The 22,748-nt window shown below is 35.7% G+C and overlaps 1 protein-coding gene across 4 annotated transcripts in view; it reads left to right on the top strand.

Moving 5' to 3' along the window:
* The window catches only part of TRPC1 (transient receptor potential cation channel subfamily C member 1), an 80,741-nt gene that overhangs the window by 44,144 nt on the left and 13,849 nt on the right, over nucleotides 1-22,748 (top strand). For all 4 annotated transcript variants that reach the window (XM_029940107.1, XM_029940106.1, XM_029940108.1 and 1 more), the window contains 5 exons: nucleotides 145-276; nucleotides 2,778-2,973; nucleotides 7,661-7,997; nucleotides 9,511-9,650; nucleotides 11,331-11,474. In XM_029940107.1, coding sequence (XP_029795967.1) covers nucleotides 145-276; nucleotides 2,778-2,973; nucleotides 7,661-7,997; nucleotides 9,511-9,650; nucleotides 11,331-11,474 — 949 coding nt within the window. The remainder of the gene's footprint in view (nucleotides 1-144; nucleotides 277-2,777; nucleotides 2,974-7,660; nucleotides 7,998-9,510; nucleotides 9,651-11,330; nucleotides 11,475-22,748) is intronic.

The raw sequence follows: 22,748 nt of genomic DNA, 5'->3' as shown, positions 1-22,748 counted from the left end.
TTATCCTGTAATAGGTATATAATAGTTGTTTTCTTTTAATTTTATAGTACTTTAATTTTAAATTTATGAAAATCATAGATTAAAATACTAATTATATGTGTATAATACATTTATTTTACATTGCGGAATCAAATTTTATCACAGGTTTCGTCTTGATATATATCGCTGTTTGGCCAGTCCAGCTCTAATAATGTTAACAGAGGAAGATCCAATTCTGAGAGCATTTGAACTTAGTGCTGATTTAAAAGAATTAAGCCTTGTGGAGGTGGAATTCAGGTGGGAATGAATGGAAATTGTAAATTATATATTTTTTTCAGAATTCCTTCAAGACCACATTAATGTTTATTTTTATTTACTTTTAAGCTATGATAACCAGACCTTGCTACCACCTACTTGGGATTTACCTTCAGATTCAATCAAATAGACCTTGGTATTACTTAGGTCTGTCCTTCTGCATCTGTCCTTTACCGTTCTTGCACCATCCAAAAGTCTCCCCGGCCCTCCCCCCATATTTAATGTTGCCAAAGGCGTTCTAGGGTACTGTAAAGAGTAGTGGGAGTGATAGCCTTAAGACCAAATTTATTCATAACTGCTGTGTTCTGCCTCCTCTCTTTCCCAGATTGTACAATCATTCTTGGAGCCTGATCCTTCATAATTTTCAGAAGCATATAGAATGTTTTCTGTGTGTCAAGGCCATTCCATATACACAGACATAGTCCCTTTTCACCGTTTGGTGAGATTTTCTATTAGGAGATACATAACATGTAGACATAAAAATAAAATAATACTGGTTAAGAAGGATGAATGCCACCAAAATTAAATGTGATTTTGGCACTTTGTATACTCAAATAATCATTGTTATCAATTTCCCCCAGATAGAGAAATTGGAGATACAGAAAAAGGCTTTGGAAAAACCAGCCTATTAAACTACTGATTTAAGCATTACCAAAAAAAGTCTTAGAAAACTACGTTTTGTAGACCTGAGGGAAAACTTTGAGACTTTCCCTTGTGTTAAAGTGTCCCTAGTACCCTCTAAAGAAGGAGGAATTAGTCAACATTTTTTGCCAGTTCCTTCTGTGAGGTTTCTGGGCCGCACGCTATATCCCTACCTTTCCTTTTAAGTGTAGATGCTGTGGGAAGCCCCACGTCTTGCTTTGTACTCCTCTAGTGACTTGACAAGAATGGAAAAATTCAAACGTTTATTTACTGGAAGGGCAATAAGAAGCTTGCAGTTTTCTTATGCCTTAACAGCATTAAGTTCTAGACTAAGAAGCGGTGTGTTCTTGGTAGCTCTGAGTTCTAGAAACTTTTTAAATATACCTGTTCATAAGTTTTCAAGTTTGGAACTCCTATATTTCAATTTGGATAAATTAAAATTTACTTAAACCTGTTATGACATAAAGTATGTACTTTGATGAACACATGGCTAAAATGTTACTTGTTGGTACTTTTAACTTTATTAGCACATGAGGCTATTAATAAATTATTCCTTTTAAAAATGAAGAACTTCCTGTTATAGTCTTATAGTTGGAGTTCTGAGTTACATATAAAATAGAATTCATTCAACTCCTTCCAAAAAGGATTTAAAGCAACTGCAAAGGTTATATACCATAATCATAAGATAATAAAGTTGGGTTTTGAAGTGATTATAGAACTATTTACTTGTTTTACTTTTTCCTAGTTTTTATAGACCGGAAAAGTGATCTATATAGGTTAGCTATCTTACCGATAACAGCATCTAATTACGAACAGAGCTGTAACTAGAACATAGGACTCTATGCTTTTTGTCTACTATATTTCCACCTAAACTATACAACCATTTACTAGTTTTCTAGTAATTTTTTCACGATTAAGCAAATTAGTTAATACAGTATTTTAGTTTTACCTCTGAATTTAGTGGTCCCTCAGTGTTTATAATTGAGTCATAATTTTTTGCAAACTGGTCATGGAAAATCCTTTTATATAGAAGATTAATCTTTGGGAAAATTTTCTATTTTCTTCTCCCATTAAGGAAAAAAAAAAGCTGAATAAAATTTTATATTCTGAAACCTAACCCCAACTGATTCCTGTTATTTCTAACTTTATTTTCAAGTTATTACACTCAGACATAATGTAACTGGTATTTTAAAAAAGGATTATCTGCTAAAACTTAATTTCTCACAAATTGGTTGATTTAAGCCTGCCTTTAACCCGCAGTTAAATCCTAAGTTTCAAGAAACAGTGATTCTGAAAGAAAATTCTTTACTAATAGTATTTCAATGTCTTTTCTTCTCAACTTGAATTTTGTTCAAGTGAATACTTCACTATTTTAAGATCAGCAGTATCGTAAAACATTTGTGGACTATTATTGAACACACCTCTGGTCATGTAACATAGTAATATTTGTTGGATAATGTTATTATTATTTATTGTTTAGATAAGTAATATAAAATGAAGTTTTATACCAGATTTACAGAGAAGAGCAAATCAGTTAAGTGAAGAACTGGTTGACAACTATAATCAGAACTGCTAAGAATATCAGTATATATAAGGAAATTTTGTGCTTGTCTAAAATTATCAGTGTGAACACAGGGAATATAATTGTTTTACAGTTTCCCCCAAAGCTTTGGAGAATTTATGCACTTGTAGATTCTTCTGACCATCAGCACAAAATGTCTTCAGATTTTGTATGACCCTATTAGAATTAAAATGTTACTGAGTAAATAATTTTCTATGGAAAACAGCTTAGTTAGAGTCTAGAAGTGACATTTCTAATAATAGACTGTTGCATCTTGCAGGAATGATTATGAAGAGTTAGCCCGGCAATGTAAAATGTTTGCTAAAGATTTGCTTGCACAAGCCCGGAATTCACGAGAATTGGAAGTTATCCTAAACCATACATCTAGTGATGAACCTCTTGACAAACGGGGATTACTAGAAGAAAGAATGAATTTAAGTCGTCTAAAACTTGCTATCAAATATAACCAAAAGGAGGTATGCGGTTTTCTGTGATATATATAAATTATTTCCTCTACAGTAGTGGAGTGGCTCAGAGCAATTACTTAAGAATTAATTAAGGTTATGTACTTTAAAAGTTTAGTACAAAGTTTTGTAGGTTCAAGGACAGTTTTACTACTTAACCTTTATTTAAAAAAATTAAAGTATAGTTGACACAAGTGCCTTCTAACAATTAATATAAACTATAATAATAATATGGATGTTAATGTTTTTGCCAAGTAGTAACTATTTGGATAAGGTCTTATATAGTAAATATCTTCATAATGAAGTTTGCATCTTGTTTTGTCTGTCATAGGTTGCTTTTATTGATCTGATTATCAATAGCCCTTTCTATAGTAATAATGCGTTTCTGCTTGAAAATAAAGTATCAGTTATTATGTTTTCTGGTTCTTATTTGTTAATTCATTGAAAGCCAAAGGTGGAGAGACATATATGTTAACTAAATTGAATCTGACTCTACTGACATCATCCCTTTCTGTTAAGGGAAATAGCTATTTCTAATCCCCCCCCCCCCCCACACACACACATTTCAGGAACTTGAAGAAGTTTTTTGAGACAGTTTACTAACCATGGGTGTTTATTTGTAGATAATGATAACCAATTAATAGTCTGAGATATTGGTAAATGGTACTTTTAAGATATTTCTTCTAAGGGCCATTATTTTTATTATCAATATATAGATGTTGGGATAAAACTTACTTATCAGACTTGTATTAATATAAAACTGGGATCTGAGACAGGTAATGGTGAGGGCAAGACATAAGACCTTTGATGCCAGGAGCAGAATTTTTTTTATTTTGGTTGAAAATTTGAGCCTCACAATAGTTTTGTGACTCAGGAAATTGGTACGGGAATTTTAAGATGTTTTTAATGTTACCTAGTTAATATATTGCTTATCCAGATGTCTGGCTTCAAATGCTATGCTGTGTCTAGTACTCTAAGTTTCTTGCTTAAGGTAGAACATTTTTTAAAAAAAACTATTTTTAAAAGAGAGAGCATGTACATAAGTGGGGGAAGGGCAGAGAGAATCCCAAGTAGGTTCCACACTGTGAGCATGGAACCCAACACATGGCTTGAACCCATGAACTACAAGAAATGGAGTCAGACACTTAACCCACTGAGCCACCTGGGCGCCCCAAGGTAGAACATTTATAGGAAAATAGTTAAATACAAGAATTTCGATCAGTGTACCTATAAGATTACAAATCAACAACATACCTATGTGCTTAAAAAGGAAATATAACACGTGTATAAAGAGAAACAGAATATAGGACCCCTGATGTAATCTTCTTTTAAAACACATTTTGACTAAATCTTTAGTTAATTTATTTACTTTTGTGTTCCACACCTTAAATAGACATGAAACACAAGATACAAAATCAACTTAAATGGTAAGAAAAAGAAAGGTGGAAAGATGAGATTATCCTGGTTTGGGAAGAAAAAACTAAGAACCAGTTCCTAATGAATATATATAAAGGGACTCATAACCAAATGTTCCTCTCTAAAGAAGATGCAGGAAAAGCTAACAAGAAGTAGTAGTAATATTTTTAGTTGAAAGGAAGATACTTTGTAATTTTAAGGATGAATGAGAATATAGCTTTTAAAACTAGATTTCTAGATACAGTCAAAAGGGAGGATAATATTTTCCCAAATACTTGGTAGGTTTTGTTTAGGTAATCTATCCTGAATAACAAACTCCTGATACTTCGTGCTATAAAACAATGTTTCATAATCTTTTGTAATAATTTTATAATCATTTTAATTTTTGTTAATATTTTTTTGTTTATTTTTTAAAAATTTAATGTTTGTTTATTTTTGAGAGAGAGAGAGAGAGCACAAGCAGGGGAGGGGCAGAGACTGAGGGAAACACACAAACTGAAGCAGACTTTAGGCTCTGAGCTGTCAGCACAGAGCCGCATGCCAGCCTTGAACCCACGGACTGTGAGATCATGACCTGAGCCAAAGTTGGATGCCCAACCGACTGAGCCACCCAGGCGACCCCATAATCATTTTATTATGCTCCTGGATTATTTAGGCCAGGAATTATGAAAGGGCACAGCAAGGATGGATAATTTGCCCTTGGTTTACTATGTCTAGGGTCTCAGCTAGGGTGATAGCTCAGGCTACAGTCATCTGGAGGTTTCTTCACTCAAATATTTGGTTCCTGAGCACCAAGCTGAGGAATGGAACCGGGAGCTCTTGAGGGGCTAGGTACTCAGGTGGGTGGGTCCATACAGGGTGGGCCTCCTGAGCACTTACTACTGGAATCATCAGGGGGCATGGACATGATGGTGGGTTGACTGTGAGGAGATGGTCTGAGAAGCCTCTGAGGGCTGCCCGGGGTGTGTACATTGTAGCCCTGGCTTCCTCACAGCATGGTAGCTTCAGGATAGTAGGACGCTTTATGTGGCAGTTAATGGCTCCAAGAACAAATGTTCCTCAAACAAGGTAGAAGCTCCATGGCCTTTTAAAATCTACCCTCAGAAGTCACATACCATGGTATCTTCCAGCTGATTAAAGCAATCACAAACTTGTTGAATTGAAGGGTAGGAAACATTGACAATCTCTTGATGAGAGAAGTAGCAAAAAATTTGTTTCAATGTTTTAAAACCACCACAAACTTAAAACATTTCCAGTTGAAATTTTGTTCTTCCAGTTACATATTTAACATTACTCTTAAGTAAATCATCATTATATAGAGGGATGGCAAGGACAGCCATCAGTTCTGAGAGTTTTGATTTTGGGGGAATTGGGAAACCACTAAGTTTGGGATGGTACTAAACTGGATGATTTGTGGGAGGAAAAGCTACTTCTCTCCCTAGTATTTCATCTGAAGAGACAAATTAAGATTCCCTAAGAGCACTGGAATCTGAGCAGAAGAATGGAGAATGAAATAAGACTTCAACGCCAAAAAACAAGTATTGTATATTAGGAAACTTTTTTTTAAAAGATTTTTGTAAACGTTTATTGTTGACAGAGAGAGGGAGGGAGGGACAGAGAGAGAGAGAGAGAGAGAGAGAGAGAGATGATGACTTGAACCAAAGTCAGACGTGCAACCGACTGAGTCACCCAGGTCCCCTTAGGGAATTTTTAAATTTTTTTTACATTTATTTCATTTTGAGAGATAGAGTGAGACACAGAGCATGAGCGGGGGGGGGGGGGGCGGGGGGGGGGTCAGAGAGAGGAGACACAGAATATGAAGCAGGCTCCAGGCTCTGAGCAAGCTGGTAGCACAGAGCCCGATGCAGGGCTCAAACCCACCAACCGTGAGATCATGACCTGAGCTGAAGTCGGACGCCTAATGAGCCACTCAGGCGACCCAGAAAATTTCTTAATAAGCACAGTAAATAACAACAACAAAAACCCTGTCCAGATTTTTTTATTATATTCTACAAATTATATTCTACTTCAAGATAAACCATTTTAAGGGACGGGCCAGTGGCGCAGTGGATAACATGTCGGACTACAGATCAGAAGATAAACCATTTTAAAACACAAGATCTACCAGTTGGTAGTTAGATATCTGAATGACATTATCATCACTTGTGCTTTGGTCATTTCAAACCTGATCACATTATTATGTCCAGAGTTCAGAATCCTGAAGTTATCCTGCACACAGCATGAACATTATATTGAGAAAATACTGCTTCTGAAATTGGTAAACTGAGAAGCCTTTGTAAACTTTGGCAAATCGATTTCTATACTTGAACTAGAATTTTCCTCTTATTTGGCAATATTTTCCTTTTACTTCTTAAATAGAATTCAGTCTTAAGCAGATTTGAGAGTACAACACATTTAAAGAAATTCTCACTGTCTTCATGAAGCATAAATATATCTCATGTTTAGACTTTGATTGCTTGGCTGTGTATCTTGGTTTCTTATAAATTAAATTATATAAGCTCTTCGAAACCAGTTTTTTTTTCTTTGGATTGTGCTTGTTAATTTTGAAATTTCACAAACATGAGACTGTCTATAAATTAAAATTTGGAAAATGGTCAAGTAGGCTAATAATCATTAATACTTAATATGCTACATGCTATGAATCGGGCATTATTCTAAGAGCTTTACATTTAATACTCGCTAGGAAGTTTATGAGTAGAGACTGTTATTATCCTATTTAATAGATGGGAAATTTGAGGCCTAAAGAGGTTTAAAGACTTGGGATGGCTGAGTGGCTCAGTCGGTTAAGCATGTGACTTTGCCTTAGGTCATGATCTCACAGTCCGTGGGTTCAAAGCTCCCATTCGGCTCTGTGCTGACAGCTCAGAGCCTGGAGCCTGCTTTACATTCTGTGTCTCCTCTGCATATCTGCTCCTCTCCTGCTCATGCTCTATCTCTCTCTGTCTCAAAGAATAAGTAAACATTTTTTTTGAAAAAAAGGTTTAAAGTCTTGCTCTAGGTCAATTATTGAGTGTCAGAGCCTGGATTTGAATCCAAGTAATCTGACTCCAGAGTCTGTGCTCTCAACCTCTACTTTCTTTAATTACATGTAAGAAAAACAAAAAATAAAAAATCATGTGGACTATATAGAACTGATTTTAAACTATTATTAAAACTTTGAATGTCAATTTCATAATGGTATTACCAGATTTATTTACAGATTTTTTTTCTTTTTCTTTTTCTTTTTTTTTTTTTTTTTTGTATATGTGTGTATCATTTTCAGTTTGTCTCCCAGTCTAACTGCCAGCAGTTCTTGAACACTGTTTGGTTTGGACAGATGTCAGGTTACCGACGTAAGCCCACCTGTAAGAAGATAATGACTGTTTTGACAGTTGGCATCTTTTGGCCAGTTTTGTCACTTTGTTATTTGATAGCTCCCAAATCTCAGTTTGGCAGAATCATTCACACTCCTTTTATGAAATTCATTATTCATGGAGCATCCTATTTCACATTCCTGCTGTTACTAAACTTATACTCTCTTGTCTACAATGAGGATAAGAAAAACACAATGGGGCCAGCCCTTGAAAGAATAGACTATCTTCTTATACTGTGGATTATTGGTAAGTGTCAAGTTTGTTCAAAAGGTTCTGCTTTAGTTAGCCATTTAATTCTCCTTTGCTTGGTGGTAATATAAATATCTGTGTTCAGTTTATAATTTTACACTGTTGACACAGCAAGAATTTGAACACTTTCATGATCATTGAAGACTTATCTAACACTTTTCTAACAATATATGACCCTGAACTTGATGATAAAGATGCACATCTCTTATTTATTATTACTTAATTACATGGAAGTTAAAAATTCTTTATTTTCAGTCTCTAATTTGTTTATGATCATTAAAAAAGAAAAAATTTTAAAGTATTATGCCATATGATAAATATTTTAAATGATCTTCTCTTGTTTTTATAATTCTTGCCCTTTTCTGTGGGGGATGGAGGAGAGTTGAGGTTTAATCACATAGTCTATTTATGGTCTTTTTTTTTTTAATTTTTATTTTTGAGAGAGAGACAGAGTGTGAGAGGGGGAGGAACAGAGAGAGGAGACAAAGAACCCAAATCAGGCTCCAGGCTCTGAGCTGTCAGCACAGAGCCCGAGGCGGGACTCACACTAACAAACTACAAGTTCATGACCTGAGCTGAAGTCAGACACTTAACCGACTGAGCCACCCAGTCCTCCTATTTATGGTCTTTTAATGACATTTTTTATTTTCCTGAATCTTCAGCCTTGTTCTTAAACTCAGCATTTCCCACCTGTCTTTTTACTATTTCTATATAGTAAAAGGATATTAAAATTTAGTTTTTTCTATGGTATAAAGCACTGGTTGATCAATATGTTCTTTATTGATTTAATAAAAATCTGAGGAAAATTAATGTATCATTTTAACTTTTAGTTCTCCATCAGCTATAAAAATAATCTGCATGTTTTGGAATTTTAATTTTTATTTGGAAGTAAGTTAACTTGAGGTAACTTGATTTCAGTCAGAGCTTTTACTTTTAGTAGTATTCAGTACATTATGCATTAAGGTTTACAGTTAGTCAGATAAAGAAAAAATACACATCTTGGATATGTTAGGACATTCACTTTGTGATACAGACCAGTCAAGAATGTATACAAGATGAGTTTTAGAGAGGGGTTTAGAGATATTATTTATTATGTAAATATAGGTCGAATTTAGAAATAGAAATTTGGTAGTCTGCCCACAGATGGTACTTAAAGCCATTATCCACTAGACTGGATAAGGTCACTGTAGGAGTGAGCATAATAGAGAAAAAAAAAAGAATTGGGAACTGAGCCTTTGTAGAGTGTGTGTGTGTGTGTGTGTGTGTTTCCTTTAATTTATTTTTCTTATGCTTGTGTCACATTTATTAAAATTTCTCTCTGGGAGAGATGTTATCATATAAAACTTAGTTTTTTTCTTTCAAATTTTGAGAACTTGTCACTAAAAAGTTCTTTTTTCTTTTGGATGAGACTATAGCTTGACGCAAGTTGTTAATGTATTTAATATTTTGAGTTTTAATTATTTTTTTGTTGTTAATAACATTATCTGATTTTTTTTCTTCCATTTTTTAGGGATGATTTGGTCAGACATTAAAAGACTCTGGTATGAAGGGTTGGAAGACTTTTTAGAAGAATCCCGTAATCAACTCAGTTTTGTAATGAATTCACTTTATTTGGCAACTTTTGCCCTCAAAGTGGTTGCTCACAACAAGGTGACTATTAGCTATGTTAATTGGAGACATAAATGAAGTTTGTGTAGGAAACGTAGTATATAGTTCAGAGTTAACTGCCCAAATCTGTTCCTGATGTGTTTTCATTTTAAACCTGTCCCAGTGTAAGGGAATGGTGTGTGTTGTTTCCTCCCTTCCAGTAGTTTTAAGGATGTGAATTGCCTTTAAATGTTGGTTACCCATTATATGCCAGGCTCCATGATTGCTACTTGCTGTACTTTATCTCATTTTATCTTCACAGAGACTCTATGAGACAGGTGTCCTTATCCCCATTTTGCAAATAAGGAAAAGGAAGCTCAGAGATATTAAGTAACTTATCCAAGAACACACAGTAAGAAACCAAGACTGGATTTAAATCCAGGTCTGTCTAGGCATTTTCTTTCTACAAATGCCAATTCCTTATATCGGAGTTAGGTTCATTTACCTTATTAATATGTATATACTTAAAATGAGAACACAAAGATGATTAAGGTGATTAGTGTTAGTCCTCTTTATGCCTGCCAGAAAAAAGTTTTATCTTTAAGAATCCATTATAGTGTTTTACACATTCCAAATCATGATTATTATTTCCATAATTTAAAGATTGATGTAAAGGTGATTATTTTTGATGCCTCTATTTTTAAATTTAGAATCTGACAAAAATTTAGTTTTATACACATCTTAGAATTTTACCAAGAAGTAAGCCACTCCAAGCCCAGAGTAGGTAATAGGTTTTATGTTAATTATCTTTGTTTAAGTCCTAAGTTTAGAATTCTTCTAAGGTGTCACAGTCAAGGAACTAAGGGATATATTATTTTCTTGCTTATGACTAATTTATAGGCTATAGAAAAAGAAAACTGATTAATTTACACATCATTTTACTTTGTTGAAAGCAATAGCAACAACAACTGCATTCCTTCAAATGATCAGTAGTATGGAACATGTTTGTTAGGTATTTTCAATGACCAGATTTATGAAATGACTAAGAAATTTTTAAAGATAATCATACATAGGTAAATGGCTCAATAAAGACCTTGAGATTCATCAGTGTCCTTAATCTCTTTAGTTCTAGAAGTGGGGTGCTCATATAACCTTTTATCCAAACCAGGACACTTTGAGAGTAAAAGAAGGCATTAATAATTATGCCAGGAAAACTGATATATAACTTGGGTCTCTTCCAGACAGTTGGAACATGTGACCACTCTATATCTGGGTATAATAATGCACTCTCTCTCTTTGTAGTTAGAAGGAAGAAGAATTTCTAGGGTTCATACTAGAAACCTGAGTTAAAGGACTAATTTGAGAGTTAATTTAATATGATAGCTAATTAATTGAGAGCAAACATACTTAAATTTTACTTAATATTTAAAGTTTGTGTTGTAGAATTTAAGGAAAACCAGTAAACATTTCATTCATAAAAAGTTTAATGACATTTTTTAAAAAACTGATTGATATTTTAAAACCCAAGAATTCCTGATAAAGCTATATTGCCTCATGTGAGTAGAGACCTTTTATTTAGTTAAAACAATGTTATTTGTATTAAAAGAAGAGAACCTTATAAAACATAAAAGGAGATCTCCTAAAATAGACATGAATAGTCTTCTTTCAATAGTCAGAATACTTGTTTTCATATTCCTAAGTTGAGAGAGCTATTTATCTTTGGATTTTTCTTCCTAACTTTAGTTTCATGATTTTGCTGATCGGAAGGACTGGGATGCATTCCATCCTACTCTGGTGGCAGAAGGGCTTTTTGCATTTGCAAATGTTCTAAGTTATCTTCGTCTCTTTTTTATGTATACAACAAGCTCCATATTGGGTCCGTTACAGGTAAATAATTACTATTTCTTAAAGAATATTTGCTAGATGTCATTATTACTATATTTTTCTGTTGGTCCCCTAGAATATTGTTCTCTCATGATGTTAAAGTTAGACTTTGCTTTTGAAAATAATTAACAATTGAGAGGATACGGCATGTTCATCTACTTTGCTTCTGGCTGAATGGTAATCCTTTGCTTTCAGGTATTCAGACTTTACTAAGCTGTGGCCTCTTTTTGTCCCTCTCCCCTCAGTTCGTAGACATAGATGTGTTTAAAATGTAGTTATACTTCAGACAGTAGAGGAAGATGAAAATCTTGTTTCGTGCCAAAATGAATCTCACATTTAAAGTTTTAAATAATAACTTGTGAAGGAGGTGTTGTATGAAGAGAATTCATACTTAATGATGATTTTGAAAATATGTAAGCTGTATTTCTAAAATAGTCTTTCACTTTGTTTAATAAATATTACATGTAATAAGTTGGAAAATGGCATATTTAGAACTAACAAATTTCATAGAGTTCATGTAGTCCAGCTTTAGGCTTTATAGTACTTTATAGCTCAAGAAATTGAACTTTTGAGATGACATGTGATTTGTTCTGAGTGGGATGATTATTATGCATGAGAGTCCAGGACTAAATTCTAAGTCTCTTTACATTAGAGAAAGGATTCATAATTGATTGAATTTACTCCACAGATTGTAATAGTGATTGTTTTTAGAGGATGAAGATCAGTGCTCTTAGGTGATTAGCTCCACGTGTATTGTGAGTTATGCGTCTGAGAGTCTTAGTGATATTCAGTTTTTCTAGATGAGTCAAAATTTATTAGGAATGTAGATTTTACAAACATTTTTAAGGGAGATGTTTTAAATAAAAGGCATAATTATGTTCTCCAAATAGAGATATAAAAGTAAAATATGTAGGAAAAACTTGATTTGGCTTGTGCTGTTCTGTAACAGTATTTCCTGGAGCGTGATTTTCTTTACCAAGTCCTGGTTAATTCACAGTGCACATTAGCACATTAAGGCTTACAGGAAAGAGGTAAAGAAACTTGTTTAACCTTGCTCAAACTATCTTACATAAAGTCATTTAATGTGATACTCTTTTTTCATTTGGTATGTTCAAGTCTCTGTTTTTTGTTTTTTGTTTTTTTTGAAAAAAATATGTGAAACACGTTTAGACTGTATTTTGATTTAATTTTGCTACTAATATCTTTTATGAATGTTTTAGTCAATAGTCAACCGTATTTTTACATGCATGTTGTATTTTTGTTTGTTTTTTAGCTAAAAGCTGATGATAGCACTAAGTTTCTTTCTTTTATATACATATATAAATTTCCAAGTTTTTGTATTATTTAAAATAGATTTCTACAAAAAGTTAAAAAAAGTATGCTATTATTTCTTAGTGAATTATCTGTTTTTCTTACAACCATGAAGTCAGGTCTTCTGACTTAATCTCTTCCCTAAAGAACTTTAGATGTGTATACAAATACTAAATTAAGTGGGTTTTTGGCAGTTCAACTGTTGTGTTTTTCTTCTGCAGCAGGACAATTTTTCTTGTCTCAATAGCCATAGAACTGACAGATGATTTAAGTGAAACTAACAAATATTTATTGTGCTTTATTTTTTTAAAAGGCCTGCTGGTTACTCATAATATATGCTTAAATATTATGATTTCGTTGAGCAAGTGATTTTTTAACATTATCTTTATTGGGGAACCTTGTGGCCCAGTCAGTTAAGCATCTGACTCTTGATTTCAGCTTAGGTCATGATCTGAAGGTTTGTGAGATCAAGCCCCACAGCAGGCTCTGCACTGATAGCATGGATCCTGCTTGGGATTCTCTCTCTCTCTCTCTCTCTCTCTGTCTCTCTCTTTCTCTCTTCTCCCCCCTCTTCCCTCCTCATGCTCTGTTTCTCAAAGTAAATAATTAAATATATATTTTTTAAAAATTAATAGAATAAAATTATCTTTAGTAAGATATACTTTGGATACAGTAAAATAAGCCCATCTTAACTACATAGTTTGATGAGTTTTGCAAAAGTGTAAATTTGTTTAATCAGTACCATAATCAAGATAAAGAGCATGTACATCACCCCAAAAAGTTTCTTGGCACCTTTTGCATTTAAAACCCCCCTTACCTTCACCCCAGATAACTGTTGTCTGGTATAGGCTAGTCTCAGAACTGAAGGATTTGGAAATATAATTAGAATTAGTCTGGTATTACAAAGCAAATCTTCCCAGACAGAAGTTGTCTGCAGTCTTTAGAGTTTTACTGTTCCTCATAGTTGCAAGCCCCCGTTCCAAGTGATTATATCCAGTCTGCATCCTATAGAGAGAAGGGGCAAGACAGAAAGCAAAAGCCAGAAAACACGAGCCAACTGTCTTTCTCCTTTTATCAAGAGAACAGTCCTTTTCCCTGGAGCCCAACCACATATTTCCACTTTAAACTCATTGGCCAGAATTCAGTTATATGATTATTTTTAGCTACCAGGAAGTCTGAGGAGATGAGTACTTTCAATTGCGCACCAAGAAATCAAGGTCTGGTTAGGCTGGAAGAGGACAAAAAATAGATATTGAATAGGAATCCATAAATTCATATTTTTAGGCTTTTACTTAAAAGAAATGTTTAAATAAAGACATTTGTGTTCTAGTGTAGTCTTACTAACATGACAGATTTATATTGCGTGGTTCTGCCAAAAAATATTCTATAAAAAGTTCTTGTAGAAAATCTACAGGTTTTTTTTCCACCATAAGTACAGTTTTTTTGTTCATCATAAGTAAGGAACTCAATTAAAATGGAGTAATCCAATTATGAATGTAAAACTAGAAGTAAAATGCAAAAGGAATTGACAATAAGTTAATTGCTTTAGCAAAAGATCAACTTTATTTCTTTATGTATATAGCATGCTATGTCAGATTATGTTTTTATCTGATTACTGCAGTTGTTTGTTAAATTTATCTTCATTTACTAATATTTTCTCCTTCCAAATTTTTGGTGAAGTTGAGAGACTTTTATTTTAACTGGTTATATAACCTGTGGTAGGGGTACAGATTATACCTTTGGTTAGAATAACCATATGTTATCATCTAATTGGAGATACTTTGGGGAGTGAAAAGGATGCTATTAATTAATTTGGGAGAACAAGCAGAAACTGGGAATGATCTAGGCAAATCAAGGTCACAGAAATATCATATCGTGGAATATATAAAATGGTTTTATATTCAGCAGTGGTTGAATCCTCTGTTTTAGTATTTGACATTTTTATGATTATGCTCATTAAATTTGCACATTCTTATCAATAAGATTGATTATGTTTGTGATTGTTCTATGTATTTGGGTGCCATTGAATTTGGTGCATAGACATTTATAATTGTTAGCTCTTCCTGATGGAGAGACCCTGTAATTATTATATAATGCCCTTCTTCATCTCTTGTTACTGCCTTAACTTTAAAATTCAGTTTGTCCAATATAAGTATGGCTACTCCAGCTTTCTTTTGACTTCCGGTAGTATGATAGATATTTCTCCATCCCCTCACTTTCAACCTGAAGGTGTCCTCAGGTCTAAAATGAGTGTCTTGTAGACAGCACATAGATGGATCTTATTTTTTTTATCCATTCTGATACACTGTGTCTTTTGATTGGAGCATTTAGTCCATTTACATTCAGTATTATTATTGAAAAATATGGGTTGAGAGTCATTGTGTTCTCTGTAGGATTCATGCTTGTAGTGGAGTCTCTGGTACCTTGCATTCCTTGCAACATTTCCCTCTTAGAGTGTCCCTTAGGATTTCTTGTAGGGCTGCTTTAGTGGTAAATTGCTTCAATTTTTGTTTGCAAAAATCTTTCTCTCTCCTTCTATTCTGAATGATAGGCTTGCTGAATAAAGAATTCTTGGTACATACTTTTCCTGTTCATCACATTGAAGATTTCCTGTCATTCTTTTATGGCCTGCCAAGTTTCAGTAGATAGGTCTGCTATGATCTTGATGTGTCTCCCTTTGTATATTAGAACCCTAACTGCTTTCAGAATTCTCTCTTTATCCTTATATTTTGCCAGTTTCACTATAATATATCATGCAGAAGATCTATTCAAGTTACGTCTAGGGGAGTTCTCTGTGCTTCTTGGATTTCAGTGTCAGTTTCCTTCCCCAGACCCCTTCAGCGCCTTTCTCACTTTCTTCTTCTTCTGGAATTCCTATGATACCGATATTGTCCCGTTTGACTGTATCACTCAGTTCTCTAATTCTCCTTTCATGCTCCTGGATCACTTTCTCTCTCTTTTTTCGGCTTCCTCTCTTTCTATAATTGTGTCTTCTAATTCACCTCATCTCTTCTCTGCCTCTTCAGTCCGTGCAATGGCTGCCTCCATTTTATTATGCACCTCATTTATAGCATTTTTTAATTCCTCATACTGTTTTTAAGATCCATGATCTTTGCAGCAATAGTGTCTCTGCTGTCACCTATGCCTTTTCCAAGCCCAGCGATTAATTTTATGACTATTGTTCTAAATTCTTGTTCAGCTATGTTGCTTATATCTTATTTGACCAATTATTTAGCTGTCACTCCTTCCTGGAATTTCTTTTGAAGAGAGTTCTTCTGTTTCATCATTTTGGCTAGCTTTCTGTCTCTTGTAAGTTTTAAAAGCTTGTTATGTGTTCTGCACCTGCCAGTACTGCTATATTAAAGGAGGCTCATAGACTGCCCAGCACCTGTCCGGCCAGAAAGTGTTCTCTTAATGATGTCCCTTGGGCTCTCTTGTTGAGACTTTGGTTATTTTATTTCCCTACTCTACCATTTGGTAGAGTATTTGGGACTCTCTACCATGTACTTTGGCTTGTTTCTTGAAGTAGTCCTGGGAAGGAAAACAGACAAACAGGGAACAAAAACATGCAAACACACAAGCAAATCAAAGAAACAAACAAACCAATAATAATAATAATAATAATAATTAATAAAAGGACAGTCTAAAAGCATAAAACCAGAAATCCCAGCTACAAATAAAGAGCAGGGTAGAGGCAGTGATGATAGAAGAGCATGTACAAAGAGAAATGACAGGATTGGGGAGGAACATTGACCAGGCAGAGAGACTAAAAGGCTTAATCCAGAGAGAGAAAAAGGAGAATACAGCAGGAGGCGAGGAGAAAGAAACAAAAGTAATGGTACCCTGAGAAACTATATAGTCTGATTATTCCAGAGAGAGAGAAAGGAAGGTAAAGAAGGAGTTATAGAACATGCATCAAGAGGATGGATTAAATGTGTTTAATCACACCTATAAGTAGAATAACCAGCCCAGAGGAGGGGAGAGATAAGAATGAGAAAAGGGAGAATATATCTGAATAGCAAGAATTGATCTAAAGTTAATCACAGCAATGCAGCAGCATTGGTCTTGGGGGAGGGGCTGTATGTTTCAGCAGCATCTACATGCTCCCAACAGTTCCCCAGCACAGATGGGCGTGGCTTACTGTAGGCAGGTCCTGCCTCCACTGTGGGTCTCACTGGATGATTCCTGAGGCTCCACCTTGGTTGTTGTGGAGAGAAAAGTGGCGACATCCCCCCTCCCTTCTCCTAGAACCAGATGTTCCAAATCACTCCTTTGGATCCATTCTCATGATGCCTCCAGCACAGCCATGCCCAGCTTATGCCGCACACTCGGCCGCATTCCAAGCTCTCACTCTGTGTGCATTAATGATGCCACCCAAAATGTTATCAGAGCAAGGGACTGAACAGAGGACCGGTTCCTTCTGATGCCGACTGTGCCCTGGGGTACCATCTAATCCAGAGGGAACTTCTAGGCCTGTGGCACCCAGCCCAAGGAAAGCTTCACAGTTAGAGATGGGATCTCTCTCTCAAAGCCCTGCCATGAGAGATGGAATGATAGGATCCCTCTTCGTCCTGGGCTGAGATTTTTCTCTTGTCCAGTTACAGACCTACACTTCCCCAGCCACTCTTTCTCTTCCTTTTGTCTCTCAGCAGAAGATCCCTCCCCTCCGTGCCTCCATGTGCTGGCCCATTTTTATCTCCCTAAGTTAGCAGTCATGTACCTATGAGGCATTTAGTCTCCTTTCTTTCCAGACTCTTGGGGTTCAGAGTCCTTTGGCTTTAGCCCTTCTTTGAGAGATGAAAGTGGGAAGTACGGATCTCCCTACTTCTCCACCATCTTAGCCTGTTCCTATGATCATTATATTTGTAACTTATCTCATAGGTAGACTCTAGAAGGTGGCCTTCTACATCTGGCCCTACTTACTTTGTAGCTATCTGTCACTAAACTCATCTCTGTCCTTTACTGAAGTACTTCTCTGTCTGGGCCACGACCAGTCACTAATCTCACACATGTCCCATGCAATCCCACTCCCATGTCAGTGTTTATGTTATTACCCTGTTTAGAATGTCTCAACCATTCCTCTACTTGACAAAATTTTATTTATTCATTCAACAAACAGTTTTTGAGTGCCTGGTAAGTACTAGACGCTGAGAATACTAAAAATAATAAACTCTGGGGCACCTAGCTGGCTCAGTCGGAAGATGCCGACTTTGATCTTGGGGTCATGGGTTCAATGTTAGGTATAGAAATTACGTTAATAAGTAAGTAAATAAATAAGTAAATAAATAAATCTGGGGGGAGAAAATGAAATGATTAAGCTCCAATATCTCTTTAAGGAACTCAAGTACACTGAGGGTGACAAGCAAGCATGACATTTACAGCAGTAATTGCTGTCATAGGCACAGCTCATAGAAAGGGCACTTACTTCAGGTTAAGGCACTTCTCAGAAGAGATGACACTGGAATTAAGCCTTGAAAGATCAGTAGAAAGGAGGTGGATTAAGGCCTTCCAGGCAGAGGGACCGTGTTCCCTTAGAGTTCCTGCCACTGGAAAATCCATTCCTATGCTCTTGGTCCTCTGCTAATGAATAACTCCATCCAGTGAACTTGGTACTTTGAACCTCCAATGAGTACTTCTAAAGTTTGTCTTAGTTGTAAAACAATTAAAATTTAGCTTGTCTTAAAGTATGGACGATGTTGTTTCTACTAAATTAAAAATTCCTTGAGGATAGGGACTATATCTTTATTTTTTCATCTGCACTTACTGCCTTGAGATAGTAGTCACTTAGTGTTTGACACACTGACTTGAATGGGCTTGGGTGGAGACAAGTACTGATTGGTGTGTTAGAAGAATAAACCTTTTGGGCCACATCCTAGCTGTCACTGGAGCTGCTTATTCAAAATAACAATACCTGCATTTGTTGAACATTTCATGTGGTCCAGACACTGTGCTAAGTGTTTTCTCCTTATTTCATCCTCATCACAGCCCTCGTTATTTTTATTTCCATTTTACAAATGAGGGATCTAAATGGTTTAGAGAGGTTAAGTAGTTCACAAAGCTAGAAAGAGGTAGTCAAGAGCTGAACCTGAATCTGTCTGAATCCATAGACCAACCTGCTCTTTGAGGTTAGCTTTTCTGCTAATATAATATACATGAGTCATGATTAGACATAAATCAATAATGTTACATGTTTTAAACAAAAAGAGACATAAAGATAGAACCTAAAAATAAAGTGGTAATTATAATAATAACTGTTAACATTTAGCCCTTACATTGGATACTATTCTAAGATCTTTTTTTACATTTATTACCTCATTTAATCCTCACAGTTGTTCTAAGGGGCAGACTCTTTTATTTCCATTTTACAGAGGAAGAAACTGAGTCATAGAGATATTAAGTAACTTGCACAAGGTCACACAGCTGGTGAGTAGCCGAATTAGGATTCTAACCCAGTAGTTTGGCTACAGGGCTAATGATCTTCACCAGTCTAACTTGCCTGTCTGTTTTCAGTGCTACAGAGTAATAGGATTCTCTCATTAACTCTTACTGTACAATACTTCTTTGGGCAGGCATTAATAATTTACAGATCTTAAAAATTCTTCCTGGTTTATCCATATGTTTCAAATGAATTAAACTACTTTTAGCACTTGTAGCTGGGTCACTGGACAGAAAGAACAAGACAGGACCAACCAACTGGGTAAAAATCTTGCTCTGTAACTTACTGTTACTCATCTCTGTGAGTCTTAGGTTCTGTGTTATTGTTGTAAGGATCAAATGGGTCAGTATATAAGATGCATCTCATAGCACATGATAAGCTTTACAATGATTAGATCCATTTCTTTTTTTTTTTAATTTATAGTTTATTGTCAAGTTGGTTTCCATATAACATCCAGTGACCTTCCCCACAAGTGCCTCCCTCCTTGATCATCACCCCCTTTTTCCTTTCCCCCTCCCTCTTCAGCCCTCAGTTTGTTTTCAGTATTCAAGAGTCTCTCATGATTTGCCTCCCTTCCTTCCTCTAATTCTTCCCCCGCCCTTCCCCTTCCCATGGTCCCCTGTTAGGTTTCTCCTATTAGACCTGTGAGTGAAAACATACAGTATCCATCCTTCTCCACCTGACTTATTTCACTCAGCATGACACCCTTGAGGTCCATTCACTTCGCTACAAATGGCCAGATTTCATTCGTTCTCATTGCCATGTAATACTCCATTGTATATATAAACCACATTATCTTGATCCATTCATCAGTTGATGGACATTTAGGCTTTTTCCATGATTTGGCAATTGTTGAAAGTGCTGCTATGTGCCCCTATGCATCAGCACTTCTGTATCCCTTGGGTAGATCCCCAGCAGTGCTATTGCTGGATCATAGGGGAGTTCTATTGATAGTTTTTTGAGGAACTCCCACACTGTTTTCCAGAGCAGCTGTACCAGTTTACATTCCCACCAACAGTGTAGGAGGGTGCCCATTTCTCCACATCCTCACCAGCATCTATAGTCTCTTGATTTATTCATTTTAGCCACTCTGACCAGTGTGAGGTGGTATCTCAGTGTGGTTTTGACTTATATTTTTCTGATGATAAGTGACGCTGAGCATCGTTTCATATGTCTGTTGGCCATCTGGATGTTCTCTTTGAAGAAGTGTCTCTTCATGTCTTCTGCCCATTTCTTCACTGGAGTATTTGCTTTTGGGGTGTGGAGTTTGGTGAGTTCTTTGTAGATTTTTGGATACTAGCCCTTTATCTGATATGCCATTTGCAACTATCTTTTCCCATTCCTTCGGTTGCCTATTAGTCTTACTGATTGTTTCCTTTGCCACGCAGAAGCTTTTTATCTTGATGAAGTCCCAATAGTTCATTTTTGCTCTTGATTCCCTTGCCTTCAGGGATGTGTCGAGTAGGAAATTGCTGTGGTTGTGGTCAAGGAGTTTCCTGCTTTTCTCCTCTAGGGTTTTGATGGTTTGCTGTCTCACATTCAGGTCCTTCATCCATTTTGAGTTTCTTTTTGTGTATGGTGTAAGAAAGTGGTCTAGTTTCATTCTTCTGCATGTTGCTGTCCAGTTCTCCCAACCCCACCTGTAAAAGAGGCTGTCTTTTTTCCATTGGATACTCTTTCCTGCTTTGTCAAAGATTAATTGGCCATACATTTGTGGGTCCAGTTCTGGGTTCTCTATTCCATTGGTCTCTGTTTCTGTTTTTGTGCCAATACCATACTGTCTTGATGATGACAGTTTTGTAGTAGAGGCTAAAGTCTGGGATTGTGATGCTTCCCGTTTTGGTTTTCTTCTTCAATATTACTTTGGCTATTTAGGGTTTTTTGTGCTTCCCTATGAATTTTAGGATAGTTTGTTCTGCTTTGAGAAGAATGCTGGTACAATTTTGATGGGGATTGCATTGAATGTGTAGATTGCTTTGGGTAATAATGACATTTTAACAATGTTTATTCTTCCGATCCATGAGCACAGAATGTTTTTCCATTTCTTTGTGTCTTCTTCAATTTCTTTCATAAGCTTTCAATAGTTTTCATCATCCAAGTCTTTTACATCTTTGGTTAGGTTTATTCCTAGGTTTTTTGTGCAGTTGGGAATGGGATCAGTTTCTTGATTTCTCTTTCTGTTGCTTCATTATTCGTGTATAAAAATGCAACTGGTTTCTGTATATTGATTTTGTACCCTGTGACTTTGCTGAATTCATGGATCAGTTCTAGAAGGCTTCTGGTGGATTCTATCAGGTTTTCCATGTAGAGTATCATGTCATCTGCGAAAAGTGAAAGTTTGACTGCTTCTTTGCTGATTCTGATGCCTTCTTTTTCCTTTTGTTGTCTGATTGCTGATGCTAGGACTTGCAGTACTATGTTAAACAATAGTGGTGAGAGTGGTCATCCTTGTTGTGTTCCTGATTTCAGGGGCAAAGCTCTCAGTTTTTTCCCATTCAGGACGATATTAGCTGTGGGCTTTTCATATATTGCTTTTATAATATTTAAGTAGGTTCCTTCTATCCCAACACTCTTGAGGGTTTTTGTTAAGTGCGGACGCTGTATTTTGTGAAATGCTTTTTCTGCATCTGTCGACAGGATCATATAGTTTTTATCTTTTCTTTTGTTTACGTGATGTATCACATTGTTGGATGTGCAAATATTGAACCAGCCCTGTAACCCAGGAATGAATCCCACTTGATCTGATGGATAATTCTTTTTATATGCTGTTGAATTCGATTTGCAAGTATCTTGTTGAGTATTTTTGCATCTGTATTCATTAAGGATATTGGCCTGTAGTTCTCTTTTTTTGTTGGATCTCTGTCTGGTTTGGGAACCAAAGTGATGCTAGTTCATAGAATGAGTTTGGAAATTTTCCTTCCATTTCTATTTTTTGGAATAGCTTGAGAAGGATGGGTGTTAACTGTGCTTTAAAGGTCTGGTAGAATTCCCCTGGGAAGCCATCTGGCCCTGGGCTCTTATTCGTTGGGAGATTTTTGCTAACTGATTCAATTTCTTCAATGGTTATAGGTCTGTTCCGATTTTCTATTTTTTCCTGTTTGAATTTTGGTAGTGCATGTGCGTTTAGGAATTTGTCCATTTCTTCTAGATTGTCCATAGTAATCTCTGATGATTGCTTATATTTCTGAGTGATCAGTTATAATAGATCCATTTTCATTCATGATTTTGTCTTTTTGGGTGTTCTCTCTTTTCTTTGTAAGGAGCCTGGCTAGAGGTTTATCAATTTTGTTTATTTTTTCAAAAAACCAATTCTTGGTTTCATTGATCTGTTCAGTTGTTGTTGTTTTATTCTATATTGTTTCTTTCTGCCCTGATCTTTATTATTTCTCTTCTTCTGCTGGGTTTGGGATCCTCTTGCTGCTCCCTTTCTAGTTTCCTTAAGTGCTCTGTTAGATTGTGAGTTTGCGCTTTTTCTAGTTTGTTGAAATAGGCCTGGATTGCAATATACTTTCCTCTAAGGACTGCCTTTG

This window comes from Suricata suricatta, chromosome 5 (assembly GCF_006229205.1).
Source record: "Suricata suricatta isolate VVHF042 chromosome 5, meerkat_22Aug2017_6uvM2_HiC, whole genome shotgun sequence".
Taxonomy (NCBI): Eukaryota; Metazoa; Chordata; class Mammalia; order Carnivora; family Herpestidae; genus Suricata; species Suricata suricatta.
This window is presented reverse-complemented; position numbering and strand designations above follow the sequence as displayed.